Source organism: Theropithecus gelada, chromosome 9 (assembly GCF_003255815.1).
Source record: "Theropithecus gelada isolate Dixy chromosome 9, Tgel_1.0, whole genome shotgun sequence".
NCBI classification, from domain to species: domain Eukaryota; kingdom Metazoa; phylum Chordata; class Mammalia; order Primates; family Cercopithecidae; genus Theropithecus; species Theropithecus gelada.
This window is the reverse complement of record NC_037677.1, coordinates 11,141,212-11,153,740: the sequence shown is the minus strand read 5'-3', so window position 1 is coordinate 11,153,740 and position 12,529 is coordinate 11,141,212. Positions and strand designations below refer to the sequence as shown.

Sequence of the window (12,529 nt, the reverse complement as noted above, 5' to 3'; positions counted from 1 at the left end):
CACACCTGACAGTGATAACTTGAGCTAATATGGTGGCACCAAGGCCTTCTGAATGGGAGAAATCAAAGGTGATCATTTCAGCTATGGTGAAAAGTTCAGGTTGGATAACTTTATCACACGGGATGTATTACAGGGTGACCTCTTGCCGTGTGCGGTGTCTACATCTGTCTCGACTGTGACACAGAGCTCCAATTAGCACTGAAGGGGAGAGGCTTTCCAGACAGCACACTCACCTCGACTCAGCCCATCGGGTCCCCGGAGGATCCGGCATTCTTCTATCTGGCCAAATGGAGAGAACATCACCCTGATGTCGTTTTCATTACATTTCTTCGAAACCATTCCTATGAACAATTTTCTGTCTTCCACAGCTAGGAGATAAAAGTAAGGAATGAGCAAAGGCCATTTCATCTTTTTTTCTTGTAATCAATGCTTCATTACCCCATCAAACTGGGCCCCAGCCATGTGAGACCAGGCACGTGTCCCAAGGCCAACTCTGCAGATGTCCAGCCGTCCTCCTCCCTCCATGTGCCCACCCTGCCACTCCCTCCCACCTGGCGCTTCCTGAACCCATCCCCCCGTGTGCTTGGGCTTACTAACAAAATGTTTTAATATGACATGGAATACTGTTAAGTTATTTTCTCCGATTCAGAAATTAACGGTGATGTGCTAAAATTCCAAAGTCCTTGTATAACTGTTCAAAACTACCATTCCCTGGGAATACTTTTGGATACAGATTTCATTCTGGGTTTTTTGTAGATGTTCTTTTAACCTGAATGACAGGGACAGAGAAAGGTCAGGAGAGGAAAGACAACAGGGGCAGCTGGAGCGAAACAGCGCCTGAAACTTTGCACAAAGCATTCGGGGGAAGAAAACATTTTTCTGTTTCAAAAAGCTGCATCCCTGCTGATCTAGACAAGAATAAGAGATCAGAGATTCTCCCGGCTCTGGGGAGCTAGGAAAGTACCTCCTTCCCGCGACATTGGTGATGCAGTGCCAACCAGGCCCCGCACCTAGTTCTAAGCAGCCAGCTTAGTTACGGCTCCACAGGAAGCCGATTCTAGAGAGGAGAACGGCGCTGCTGCTGCTGGAGAAACACCTTGGACGGTCCCGAGCTTCCAGCCCTTCACAAATGATCAAGAAGGAAACAATACTGCGCTAACCACCGGAAGGCAAGATTCTCAGGGAATGAAAGTGCATTTGGGGATCATGAGGATGACACGCAGATTCTAACCCGGGCACGTGACGGTGGGGAAGACAAGACACGTTGTACCTCACGGGACCCGGGAGATTTTCCTCGAAATCTCCATGCTTGTGCTCAGGACGTGAACTACTTTCAGCCTGAAAGGCGAGGTTAAAACTGATTTCAAAACAGCATTTGGAGTCCTTTTTAGGAGAGGGGACTTTTTTTTTTTTTTTTTTTTTTTTTTTTAGGACATCACAGACACCCATGGGGAAAAGTCCTGCTTCTTTTCCATCGTTTCATTTCAATCTATTTCTTAGGAAAAAAAAAAAAAAAAAATCCAGCCAGCTGCAACCAGACTGAAGGATGTCCTGGCCTAGAGAAGGGCTCTGCCTTAAGTCACTTGTGCATAAACGTTTCTTTTGAATCTGCGTTATCATTTTGTCATTCCTATTTAATTGGCTTTTATTTCTCTTTTATGCCTCCCCCGGACAGGAAGTGTCTCATTTTCATTTAACCAATGAGCAGTTATCCCAGACTTACTGGAGCCAGTTCCTTCGGGATGCTAAAGCACGCATCTATGCTGCAAAGGGGCTGGGGCAGGTGTACTGGTAACAGGTGGGTTCCTCTACTGCAGTGCTGCTGACACAGTGTGGCTGCTGAGCACTTAAAGGGACTTGTGTGATTGAGGAAGTGCTTTTCTAAAACGTACTTTTAATTAAAGAGCCACACATGATTGCTCCATGGGCCAGCACAGCCCTCAAGGGCCTAGAGGAGACAGCTAAAGGCTCCTCTTCATAGAATCCCAGAGAGGAAGGAAGAGACCTAAGGGAGCTTCTGTCTATCTCCAAAAGATCTCCCAAGGTCCAGTGTGGGAGCGACCAGCCTGGCTCACAGCCTGGAGTCACCCTCCCAGCCCAGGATTCCTTCCCCTGCTGTGTCTCCTCCAAGTTCAGAGGAGGAGAGGAGGCTTGAAGGGGTGAACAATGGCCGTGATTAGGCGATCAAGGTTCTAGGTCCAGTGCTGCCATTAGTTTGATATGTGTCCTTGGAAAACAGGCTGACCTCTGAGGACCTCCTGTTTTGTCATATGTGGAATGAAGGCTTAAACGCTCCTCTCTCCCAGAAATGGAGAGAAGGCGGCCCGTGTCATACTTGGGCTGACCGGGGTTCCTGAGGCGGGGTCGGTGAGCGGGGGGTCAGAATCCCTTCCACCCAGCTCTCTCCCCACTGACAGCTCCTGCAACACCTCAGAAACTCTAGTGCATCAAAGAATACAAGTTGAAAAGCACAATTCCACGATACTTATAAACTGTGAATTGTGCACCCAAGTGTTTGAGAAAGGCTCGCTGGGGGATGTGGAACTCAAGCTGGACAAAGGGTCTGGAGAGACCGGAGGTGGGAGAGAACGAGGTCCTAACCAGGCAAGGTGCGGAGTGTGGAGTAGTAGAGACCTGGTTTGGGTGGATGGAGGACAGCAGCCTGACCTCAGGATGGCATGTCCCATCTTCTCATGTGCAGAGAAGGAGCTCAGCAAGGAAAGCATTCGCTGGCCTGAGCCACTGCTTGTGTTCAGACTCAGAGGAGACACGGGCAACAGGCACCCCGGGATCTAATTCCTGGGAAGGAGACCGCTGAGGACCTGACCTCTTGTACGCCAATGGAAAACTTCCAATTCAAGTTCTTTTTCCTCCCTTCAGAGAAGGCGAAGTAGCACGGATCCGCTGTGAACTGGTGAAGCATGGTCAGTCATGGGCAGCACAGGCCCAACAACGAAGCCAGAGAGACACCAGATACCCTGGGCAAGGAGCTCACCTGCAGGCCATCCACACCACCTGCTGCAGGCTGTCTACACTGCCTGTGCTCACTAACATGTGAGGATTCTGGTGGCGGAGGCCCCGTGGAAATGTGGCATTCCCGTGAATGCGAAGGGGAGAGATCGGACAGGAAGGGGAGAGATGAGATGGAAAGGGGGTAGAATAGGGAGAAATATCACCAGGACTCCTTCCCTCTCATCTCCGAGACTCCTACCCCCAGCAAACTATGGCTGGCATTTTTGTGAGTAAAAATAAAATTCCTGTTACGTTTCTTTTTACCCTGAACAATCTGGTTTTAGTTCTTCTAAACAAAAGCAAATGAAAAATTCCCACCAAGCCCTTGGTTTCGCGGGTAAACCAATAATTATGGTATTTAGCTACAACAATTTGTAGGTTTTGAGCTTCAGGGGGATGCCACAGTAAATTAAACATGCAGCTCCTGGGTAAGCTTAAAAATGATTTTTTTCCTAAGACGAATATGAAGAAAATGGAAACTACTCATGAAGAAATGCTGACTTCCTAGCCATCACTCAGGGTCAACTCGGCCAGGCAGCAAGAAGGAAGATAACTCCCACTTCTAAAAATAGCAAGTATTAGCCAAGAAAAAAAATGGAAACCTCCGTCACTATGTTATCAAAACGTTAACTTCCATCTGTGTGTGTCGTGTGTGGGCGCGCTTGTGCATGTGCACAGAAGTGCTGGGCTTTGGGAATCTCTTACCAGCCAATGTTGCTCTGTGGTTTCAACAGTTGGGCTGTGTTTGCTTTAAAGGCAAAATGGGGAATAGTGAGCATGCCCAGCTTTCTTCTGAGTTGTTATTTTTTTTTGGTTTTCCAGGGACAAGTTAGTCATACAATTCACCCCCCAAATTCCCATTCTGAGGGTCCCTAACGGCTCTGTAAACATTCTACAAGAACACAGTTATTTTGAGTTCACTTAACTTTTTATCAACTTTTGATGACCATCTTGGTGAGTTTTTCCTGAGTATCCATGGGCACTAAGTATCTCACTTATTTTTTCAACCTACAGGAAAGTCAGTTGTTTAAATGAAATGTACTGTGTTCACAGTATTCTGCTAGGTGCTTTAAGGAATTAAAAAAACAAAAACAAAACAAAACAAAAACACTTAAAAAGGTCCCTGCCCTCTAGGGGCAGAGTCACTTTCCATGACAGACACTGAATAAACGCAGGGAAATGCTTTTACACATGAAGTGCTGGACAGGTGGGGTCCTCCCCCCCCCCGATTAGTAACGATGACCACAGAATCAAAAGGGGTTCCACACCAGCAGCCATTTGAAGTCTACCTTCCATGATACGATGAGAATGGGTTAATACTTTAAATACATGGGGTGACTTTTTTAAGTTAGGGGACTAGAAACTTCATTAAAAAAAAAAAATCCCTAATTGTAAGTCTGTGCTAACACCCGGGTGTACAATCTGTCAAAGTCGCACCTGGATTTGGGGCTGCCTGAATTAATTAACAACTTTTCAATGTGTTAGTGCTAACATATGGCATTTAATTACTGCCTCCAAATCTGTGAGTCTCTCCACTTTGAATTTCAAAATTATTTCTTCATATTCTAGTGAATTAGAAAGTGACTGGATGGAGCCACTCCATGATCCCTATTTTTAATGGAGGCTTTGCAGGTCTGCACCCTCTGCTGACAATATTTAGTTATCTTGACTCCTGCTAGCTCTGAACTTGACACATGGACACTGGAGGTTTTGGAGGCCTTGAGAGAGACACACACACAGCAGGCTTAAGTGACACTTCTGGGTTCGAGGCGTTAGGGACCCCCAGCAAATTGTGAGGTTGGAGGGTAAAAGCGGGATGGATGGATTTACGCTCTGTATATAGAGTAAAGACAACAAACAACTCCCCTTGTGGCAAGAGGCAAAGACATCAGAGTGAGCACAGCTCCAGCCTCTGAGACCCACAACCAGAGCGAAAGCAGCTTCTGTCTGTATCACTCACTGCCAGCCTAACTTCAGCAACTGCTTGTGACTTTCAGTACTGCACAGCTGGTACCTCGTTGGGCACAGCAACAGAGGAGCAAAAGCTGGATGGCACAGAGAATGAAAGAGAGTAAGTACGTTTCTGCTTGTTTATGACGGTGCGTGCAATCCACACCTCCTCAAATGCCCTGCCTGTCCCACCATTCGACTTTCTGCAACGGAAAAACAAGAAAAAAGGCGGATTCTGTTGAAAGGTGGGTGGTTTCCTCAGTGTGCTCCTCTTAGCAGCCCCAGGAGTTTTTCCTTCTCCAGAGTGGGATTATTTTCCTTCTGGACGACCTGGCCCTGTGGGAGCACGTGGACAGGAAACACAATGCCGCGAGCTTCCATCGGTGTGCCAGAGGCTGCAGCTTAAATCACAGCCAACTAAAGGGCAGGTTATAAGAAGCCATGGAGACTCGGGAAGTCTGCTCAGTGAAATCCCAAAGTGCGGGGCTGATCTGAGCGCAACCTAACGTTTCAGGGCTCACCCTAGAGGTTTCCTCTCTCAGAATCGCTCGATGGACAAAAGCTGCCAAGGGTGACTGCTTTTCTGGAGTTCACCTGTCCATCACGAATTAATCCATGATTAGCAGCTCCTTCTTGCTCAGCAAATACAAAGTTTTAGAAATCTGAACACAGTGATAATGAAGACAGTAAGTGTCTAACTGTGATGAGCCCTTTGTGCTATCCATAAATGTCAGCAAACTCAATAAAAGTGCAATTAGAGCTCGTTATACTTCTTTCAAAACTATAGGAGCTATTTAGAGCAACTGAGCCAAAGCAATCTTTGTGCTCTTTGAGCTTTAGAAGCTATGCTTACCTGTCAAAAATGCCATGTGGAATGAGAAAAGGCTTGCAGCTTTTATCACTCGCTTTAGAAAACTACATATTCCTCCTGATTCCTCAATCAGGTCCAAAGAGAACCTTGAAACTGTTCATGTCTGTGCAAGGTGAGGTTCCATTTGGGCCTCTAGAAAGAAAAGCCCTTTAAAAGCAGCCTTCAGCGCATTTATATTTTTGGACTTTTCTTACTGAAAATTCAGAAAATGAAGGTCAATCCACAAAGCAAAGGGAGAACTGGCTCAACTAGAAGGCTTGGGGGTTTTCATTTGTACATACAGAGCTATGCTTCGGTATGAACAGCCCAGGCCTGGACAGGCCAGCCTCTGCCGCTCAGAATGTACTGAAAAGGCTGCCTCGGTGAGTGGAATCACAGTGTTAACTTAGCAGAACTTAGCACACTGGATACTTACTATGTGCTGGGTGCTATGCTGAGCTCTTTACAGATGTTAACTTATGTAAACCTCAAATAACCTTGTAAGACGGGCCTTACAAGTGTTCAGATGACACCACCGTAGCCCCCTCTCACAGCTGAAGAGACACAGATGCTGACTAAGGTTAAATAACTTGCCCGAGGACAAAACCAACAAGCGTGGAGTCAGGGGTCAAATCCAGCCTTCTCCAAACAGTTCGTAACCGCTACCCTAGGCTGATGCTTGAAAAACAGCATTTTCACATAACCGTCTCATCCTAAAATAACGGTGCCCGGTCCTCCTTGGCTTCCGTGATCATGCAACACTGGGTGTGCCCATGACAGTTTTATTATGTGCTGTGATTCTAGACCCAAAGCAAACATGATTCTCAGGGACCAGGGTGGACGCTGGACAGAAAGAGCAACAAAACACTGTGCAAACTCCTGGCAGCTGCCTGTAGAAAGGGTTCTCTGAGGCAGATGAATACCTGCACAGCAGAAAACGCAAAAGAAAAATACCCCTTTGTGTTTCAGTACCGGGATTTTTCAGGTCCAATGTTTTCAGTTCAGCTCTCTAATTTGTCAAGTTTCTATAACTACAACCAAAGGTTCAGAAGGGAGACAAAACCTTTTCCACAGCCTTTTACTCCATGGTCCTTGTCCTGACACTGTTTAGAGTATTACGGAGCCAAAGGCAGGGGACATTTCTCGGTGGCCACACTCTCTGAGATGACCGGCACCAACAGGATTCACCCCAAAATACAAGGGTCATCCCTCCTGTCTCCCACCAAGGAAGTCAGACTCCAAGCACACGCCTCCGGAGCACAAGCGCTGAAAGGAGCCCGCCCGGGGGAAGTGGTCGTCTTCCCAGGCCGGCACGCTCCGTGGAGAGCCCGCAGAGGCCAGGAGACCACCTCGGGTGTAAACAGGAATCAGCATTTCATAGGAGCATTCAATCATTACAGAGACTGTTACAAACATCTTATTGGAGTCTTGGGCTGGGGGGAAGCCAACTTAGGTGAGACAGTTACCATTAATTCCATTTTTACAAATGTGGAGATTCGGGTTCAGTGTTTCAGTGACTTCTGGATACTAAAATCAGTAGACTGAATGTCAGTTCCACAAGGTCTGAGGCACAGTCTCTTGGGGTCTTTTATTCTTCCTTTTCCTATTCAGTGCTGCAGCCCCAGCCCCTAGCAACGTGCCTGGCACATGGTAACTGATGAATGAATGACTGGTGGCTGCAGGAGCGGCACAGCTCGCTCAAGGGGCCACAGAGCAGCAGCGGATTTGACAACTTCTGGTGCTAAGTGTCATGTTTGTAATAAAGCAGTAGAGAAAAAAAAGAATTAACCCTAAGTAAAGTGCAGGGCTGAGGAGACGACAGTAGTTAAAGCACCAAAGCCCCCTCCTAGAGAGAGAGAAGCTATTTTTAAATTTTCTTTATTTATATATCTATGTTGCCTAGGCTGGCCTTGACCTCCTGGGCTCAAGGGATCCTCCTGCCTCGGCCTCCTGAGCAGCTTCGACTACAGGTATGGGCCACTGCGTTCTGCTGAGAGCTGAGAGAAGAAAGCTCCGACAAGCCGGGTGCTGGCAGCACCATGCCATGACTTGGAATTTTCTTCAAAACTTTCTAGTCTGTGGAGAAGCCAGAAAATGGAATGCACTACAATTAGCAAAAAATACCTTGTGGAGAGATTTAGAACCCAATCATAATTTCCATTTGCAGATATGCAGATCTCTAAGTGCATGGCTTCTGCCCTGATTACTAATTAATGAGGTGCAAAACTGCCTGTTGGAAGGAAACAGTGCTGATTATGTCAGTCTTATGGGACAGAGCCGCTCTCCAGTCTAGGATGGTAGACGATTCTTTTAACATACATTTCAGTAAATTAAAAGAACAAAACAGGGACAGAAGGTTCGTAGAAATGAAACAAAAACTTAAAGAGGGAAATGTGGCTATCAACTCTCTCGTGTCTCGAAGAGGCAAAACCCAATTATTTATGGACCTCATCAAATGCAGATTTTTGCACCAAGTGTACGTTGATTTAATCAGCAGATGGAACTCTGAATTCGGATGCAAACGCATCAGTGCAATTTAGAGAAGAGTACAATAAGGCACTCTCCAAGTCCAAAAAACACATGCAAAAGGTAAAAAAACAAAAACCGACCCCACTCCCCACCCACAGAAAGATGGCCTAATTCTTCATGGGCAACTCCCTTCCTGCGGATGTCCTCTGGATCTCCAGGAGATGCCCCTGTATTGCTTTGTTGGATGAGACAGGAGCCAAATGCTACAGGGTCCCTATACAGGACAGGTCCCAAACAGAAGGACACAGAAAGCCACTGCTTGTAACATACATCTTTACGCCAGAGATCAACGGGACAGGAGAGAGGAGAGTGGAGAGTGCATTCCTTCAGACATCCAGGTCACAGGGAGGGTTCCTGGCGCAGCGCTCTCTGCCTTCTAGAGAGAAAAGCAGCCGGGCCAGCTTCTCCTGCCCCCAACTGACTTTGTAATTTAAAGCAGCAGATATTATTAAACAAGACAGTTGGTTACCACCTACCGTTTGACTTTTCACTATCTGCAGGTTTCATCTGAATGGGATGATGCATCTAAAAACACAAAAGTGAGAAAGTAAAGGCAGATTGAACAACTGTAAAAATACAGAAATCTGAAGCAATTCGATTACTGATACTGTTTTAAGGGCACATAAGTAATAACAAGACTTCTCCCAGGTAATATTAACTATGTTAAAAAGCAAGCCTGTGTTTTCTGTTCAGGAATCAAACCCTTTTTAGTCACAGGACCCTGTAACACAGAACGTATTTAAAAGCTTGGGCTCTGCTGTCAGACCTCAGTTTGAAACCTGGTTCTGCCACTCAATATGGTTTCTGCCTCTATGTTATAGGCAATTCTGCTTCTGCCGTTTGTTACAGCTATGCAGTCTCAAGCAAGTGTCTTAACTTCTCTGAGCTTCGGTCTCCTCATCTGTGAGATGGAGATAACACCTGAATTGTAAGGCTGTCAGAATTAAACGAGAAAATACATGTAAAGTGCTTCATAAGTAGAGGCTAAGACGTGTTGAAAATAACTTAGCTATTGTTATTGTATCATTATAAAGATTATTATAAAATTAAATCATGCAGGATTTTCTGGCCAGCCTATGTTTGTTACATAGGTTTTTCTTAGGTCTCATGAGTAATTTGAAGAGCTAGCAGTTGACTGACTTCGGTGCCAGTATATAATTTTTATTAAATGCTAATACAAATACAGAATAGGAACACAGAGCCATTGAAGAATGGAATGATGGAAGGAAGGATGGAGAGGAGGAGGGCGGAAGGGAGGGCGACGCGCACCTTCCCATCATGTCCAGTACATGACCGGAGTGGAAAGGACTTGAGACAGCAGGGCCGAGGTCCTGAGCTACAGCAGACCCGGGGGTCCCATGGCTCTTCATAAAGTGCCCATCACACCCGCTGCCCCGTCTGCAGAGCGTGCTCCAAGCACAGAATGCCGCCACCATTTCCAATTAGAATCCATTCCCCAAACCACCTCCAAAGGTCCTCCTGCTTTACATTTCATTGCACTCCAAGGAACACAGAAGCCACAGGGGTGGATGGAATCACTGGCTGTGCAAATGCTTTTATTATAGTGGGTCCCATTCTCTCCGAACCTTTCATTTCCCCAGTGGACTTCCATCACTTGCAAGCCACAGCTCTGGGTTTTACCTAATTTAAATGAAAGGGAAATGGCACTTGGCTCTGTTACTTTCATCATGGGAAATTATTATCAGGCAGTCAGGATCACGTGCACCTAATGCCGGCCCGGGTCTTCAGAACAGAGGAGGAGGGAGAAGAAAGAGGCTAAGGGAGCTGCCTCTTCAAAAGCAGGACAAGTCACCTGTGGAAAGCCATGAGTTGGGCTGAGGAATGTGACCTCTATCCTACAGTAATGGAGAGAAGGACTAGTAACATGCCAGGGGGAGATGGGCAGAGTCTTTGAGCAAGTGATCCTCCCAGCATGCATCTGTCTGGTTGTCCAACAAGTATGGAGCAAACAGCTACTGTTTGTCAGGCTCTAGGCCAAACACCGGGAACAAAGGCCAGTGAAGAAGGTCCTCCCTTCAGGTGCTCAGTGTGGCGGGAGTGGGACGGCAGGCGGAGAATGGCAGGGGTGGGATGGCGGGAGAGATGCTGAGCCCTCAGCCAGTAAGCACCCTGGCAGGCGCGTGGGGAGAGGCAGGACAGAGCCCACAGAAGTCCAGGGATGTGGGACTTAATCCTGCCTGGTGAGGAAAGCCAAGGCGGCATCTGGGCTGAGTCCTTGGACGTGCCAGCAGCAAAAGGGGACTGCCATGTGAAACCCATGGGGCAGCCCTGCAGTGACCCAGTAAGCGGGAGGGTGACAGTTCCCTCTCACAGGGAGCTCCCAGTGTGAGCATGGAGGACCATGGAGGACCATGGAGGACCATGGGAAGGGCTGTGAAGGTGGGCAACGCCCAGCTCTCAGAGGGTCTTGCAAGCTAAGGAACTGAAATTTTGTCTGAAAGTATGTGGTCAGGTACAGAAGAAGAAACAAAGGCAACAAGATCGAAATTCTTGAAAAGCCATTTTGGCTGCAGTGTGGAGGATGGACTATAGAAGAGAGACACAGGCAGGGAGGACAGTTAAGAGGCTGCTGCCGCAGGCCAGGGAAAACTGGTAGAGGCTGAACTCCATGGCGACTGGCTGGTCATGGGCATGATGGAGAAGGGGAACTCCAGGTCTGTACAACCAGGTGACGGTGGGATGATTGCCTGAATGGGGAAAACACGAGCAAAGAGTTTCAGAGGCGGCTGAAGAGCGCAGGTCTGGACATGCTAAGGTTGATGTGACTGTGGGGTGCAGACAGAAGTTGTAATCATGGGGCTCAGGCTCGAGAGACGGGCCAGGGCCACACAGAATGTTCCTCAGCGTGGCAGTGAAACCACAGGTATGCGCAAAGCTGTCAGCGAGGGAAAGAAGGGTGCAAAGAGCTGAGAGCCGAGGACAGAACTGCAGAGAATACCAGGAAAGAGGAGTCCAAGGAGGGCAGAGCAAGGGGCAGGAGGAGCTGCTGGAGCAACTGGTCCCATGGCAGCCACGAGAAGAGGAGTTTCCAGAATGAGGGAGTGGCGGGCCACAGCAAACACTGTGAGAGGCCAAAGAATTTGGATTTGGCAATAAAACATTCTTCAGGGGATTTATCAGAGTAGGTTCTGTGGAATGGCAGAGAACACCTGGTCATGGGAAGTGGAGGGGAAAGGAGGAGGATAACAGCGGATATGGTGAATGAGGTCTTCTTCTATTTTGAGATCACCTGCAAAGGGGGTTCAACAGGAAGCTCAGTGGAGGATGCGGGCCACCCATCTGTCCTTTCAAGACAGGAAAGACTTGTACAGGTTTATCTGCTGAGAAGAGTCCGATGAGATTCACAGGTTCAAGATACGGGACAGACGAGGTGAGTGCACCTACATTATGCATGGGACACAAAAATGAAACGAACATGGCTCCTGCCCGCAGGGAGCGTGCAGTCCATCATGGGCGTTGATACGCGTCCACATAAAAAACAGGGACAAACAGAAGAGGAGCGCAAATAGACCACTGTGAGCATTCAGATGCATCTGTGAAATGTGTGGACGATGGGAGGTGGAAATTCGGGAGCAGCAAAAACAGAACCCCTGTACTCTAAAGCTGTAAAGGACCCTGGAAGTCATGCAGTCAGTGCTCTCGGCTGACAGGCATGAAGGGAATAAGTGGCTGCATAGACACAGGTGGTTAACGACAGAGCTGGGATCACACAAATCTAATATCTCCACTCTTAATCTGGTGATGCCTCCCCTAAACCACACTGCTTCTCCATAAACTGTCCCATGTGGGACTTGGCCATAGGAGCCTTCGATTAAGAATGGGATGCTTCACTCACTGAAGGGGGCAGACACACACTCGTTGGAAGGCACCTGCGATATCCCCTTAGGGGGAAGTAATCTTCCCTTCCCCCTAACTCCTGTAGGACCTGATCTCTGTAGCTGCATGACTCGTATGACACCAAGACTGCACGCTTAGCATTCGTGCAGCTGCTCAGAGAATTGGCTTGTGCTGTCCTAAGACTCTGCAGAAGGCTCAGTGAAGCAGCAGCAGTAATAACTCAGCTACTGCCACTGCACACCTGAACTTTGTTTTGTTCTTTCCTGGGCTCAGCAGGGGAAAAATCAACTTTGCAGAGCTGTGGATGGTCAGACCATGGTGAATTCTGAA

The 12,529-nt window shown here is 47.6% G+C and overlaps 1 protein-coding gene across 22 annotated transcripts in view; it reads right to left on the bottom strand.

Annotated features, from left to right (window-relative positions):
* Positions 1–12,529, bottom strand: part of CELF2 (CUGBP Elav-like family member 2) — an 871,667-nt gene that overhangs the window by 83,057 nt on the left and 776,081 nt on the right. For all 22 annotated transcript variants that reach the window (XM_025397815.1, XM_025397819.1, XM_025397825.1 and 19 more), the window contains 2 exons: positions 8,818–8,866; positions 234–368 (listed from right to left, as the gene is read on the bottom strand). In XM_025397815.1, the coding sequence (XP_025253600.1) occupies positions 234–368; positions 8,818–8,866 (184 nt within the window). The remainder of the gene's footprint in view (positions 1–233; positions 369–8,817; positions 8,867–12,529) is intronic.